This window comes from Haliotis asinina, chromosome 13 (assembly GCF_037392515.1).
Source record: "Haliotis asinina isolate JCU_RB_2024 chromosome 13, JCU_Hal_asi_v2, whole genome shotgun sequence".
NCBI classification, from domain to species: Eukaryota; Metazoa; Mollusca; class Gastropoda; order Lepetellida; family Haliotidae; genus Haliotis; species Haliotis asinina.
In genome coordinates, this window is record NC_090292.1 from 12,663,922 (window position 1) to 12,666,732 (window position 2,811).

Genomic DNA, 2,811 nt, shown 5'->3' on the forward strand with positions numbered 1-2,811 from the left:
CGCCAATTCTATTTGCAATATCAACTTTATTAGTTACCAATTTGTCACCATCTTTAAGATGGTGAACAGCAGATTTTGAGCCTTTGCCTTTTATGCGCTGAACCATGTTCCACACCTTAGACATGGGTGTGCGTGAATTCATTTTTGATACATAATTTCTCCAAGATTGGCGTTTGTTTTGCTTGTATGTACGCCGTGCCTTGGCACTAGTAATTTTTACATTGTTAAAGTTATGAACAGTAGGATGTCTGCGAAAATATTTTTCGGCTTTCTTCCTACGTTTTCGTGCTTGTTTGCATTCGTCAGTAAACCATGGTTTACGAATATGAGGAGTTGCAGAGGACTTAGGAATCGTTTGATCAGCAATTTCATACAGTTGTGCTGAAAAATACTGGATGGGATCTGCTACATTACTGAAGTGCTCTGGTGTTAGTTTTTCAACACATAATTGTTTATACAAAGGCCAGTTTGCTTTTAGAAAATTCCAACGAGATAAAGGAGGATTATCATCTGGTCTTACAGCTTTGAGGACAGTAGGGAAGTGATCGCTGCCACAAAGGTCATCATGAACAGACCATTCAAATTCATTGTAAATGTTTGATTCAGTCAGAGCTAGATCAAGTGAAGAATATGATCCAGTGGCTGGATGCAAATACGTATGTGAATCATCATTAAAAACACATAAATTATTATCAGAAATAAAATCTTCAATAACTTTTCCCTTATTGTTCGTATTTGTACTACCCCATAGAGGGTTGTGCCCATTGAGATCTCCCATGATGATGCAGGGTTTTGGCAGTTGATCATACAAACATTGAAGGTCAGATTGTCGAAGAGATGATGAAGGAGGCACATATAAAGAGCACAACGTAAGAGCAATGTGCAAGGTAAGTCGGACTGCAACAGCTTGAAGAGGAGTATTCAGCTGAATAGCACTGTGAATGATGTCCTGTCTGACGAAGACACTACATCCTCCAGTTGCTTTGCCCCCTTCAGTAGAAAATGAATGGTAGCCAATGTGTTGTCGTAAGTTAAAAACATCGTTATGTTTTAGATATGTCTTCTGGAGACATATTGCTGACGGCTTAAAATCCTGTATTAACAAAAGAATCTCATTATAATTTTTCCTAAGTCCTCTGCAGTTCCACTGGATCAAGTTCGGCGATCGAATCACGGTGGTTCAATAGGCGATCGCTCTCGTAAACGGGAGGAAGAGAGATCCCTCCTGTTATCCTTTGTAGAAGGAGTAACCTCCATATCCAAAGGATCAAAAGTGTTACGCACAGGTACCTCCGAAGGAATAGGGGACCTGGCCTTTTGCTGTTTTTTAAATCTTTTTTTGTCTTTCTGTGACATGTGAGTAGTGCCTGGTTTCTTAGTTGTTAGCTCGGACTGACTGTCTGTCTCCTCAACAAGTTCATTTTGAGTTTGAGTCTGTGTTTCTGAAGTGCATTTTGTAGAAGCGTCAGTAACGGTGCTGATGTTGACTGGCTGAGCTGACCTAATCCATGTCATTTCAGTCTGGCACATGACTGATGCAGCTGCGACAGGGCGTGCTGCAGCAGCTGCATATGTGACGCTTGAAAAAGGTGTCGACTGATGGGTTACTAACTTTTTTGCTTCAGCAAATGAAATATTGTTCTGACATTTGATCTTCATAATCTGAGCTTGTCTTTGCCACTGAGGACACAGTTTTGAGGAGGACATATGTTTGTCACCACAATTTGAACAGTGAAAATCATTTTCACAGTCTGATCCATCATGGTTGCCACTGCAACGGTGACATACCATAGAGTTCGAACAGGAGCGTGAGCCGTGACCAAATTGTTGACAATTATAACATCGAAGTGGATTTGGGATGTACATCTCCACTCCGATATTAAAATAACCAGCTTTGATAAACTGAGGAAGTGTTGACCGGGAAAAAGTGAACAGATAAGTATTTGTTTTCCTGATGATCCCATCTTGTTTTGTGGAGAAACGTTTGACTGATGTGACACCTTGACTTTCAAGTTCAGCTGCAATTTCCTGTTCAGACATGTCAAGGAGGCAGTGAGCTCTGTCCCGGACAATGCCACGGCAAGAGTTCAATGTCCAGTGCACAGACACAGCAACATCAACATTGGCGAATTTAGTAACTGACAATAGATTCAAAGACTGCTGCCTCCGTGCACATTCAACCAGAAGGGAACCGCCACGCAGACGAGAAACATTCTTAACTTCACCACATATTCCTTGAATTGCTTTGGATATGGCAAATGGATTCAATTTAATTGGTTCATGGTCAGACGCTTCAATAACTAGGAATCGAGCCCATGAGTCTGTGTTTTGGGAAACATGTTCATGTGTATGATCAAAATCCAGGCGTCTCTTTTTTTCATTTCGAATGGAACCAGAAGTGTGCTGTGACATGGTTAGTAAGTAGTATTCGACATCCCCACTCCCCACCCGCCACCGAGTGTCAACAAGGACAGTGTTAAAGTGCACCGGATATCCAGATGCAAACACCAGGGATATGGGGATGCTATACTCCAGTAAATGTGACTTGAATAGCCATCTTAGTCTAATAAATTAATTGCTAGGCTGGTTCTGCCCATAACAATTATTCATAGAGAGACAGTATTCAGCGGTCAACATTACCAGATTGGCCCATGAGCCACCGCCTTCTGGCATAGGACTCTAGGCATTAAATATATCATTAATTTGGAAATGAGAGGTCGAAATGGCCAAGACCCAAATAGTGAGCGAGTGTGCAAACAATATTATCTACGCACAGGGCATGGCGTGACCAGCCGATTGATAGAACCGGGC

The 2,811-nt window shown here is 41.7% G+C and overlaps 1 protein-coding gene across 1 annotated transcript; it reads right to left on the reverse strand.

The window, feature by feature from the left end:
- Positions 1-1,170: 1,170 nt before the first annotated feature.
- Positions 1,171-2,412, reverse strand: LOC137259346 (uncharacterized). The gene has a single exon (XM_067797024.1). The coding sequence runs from the start codon at positions 2,410-2,412 to the stop codon at positions 1,171-1,173; it is 1,242 nt and encodes a 413-aa protein (XP_067653125.1).
- Between the last annotated feature and the right edge of the window lie 399 nt (positions 2,413-2,811).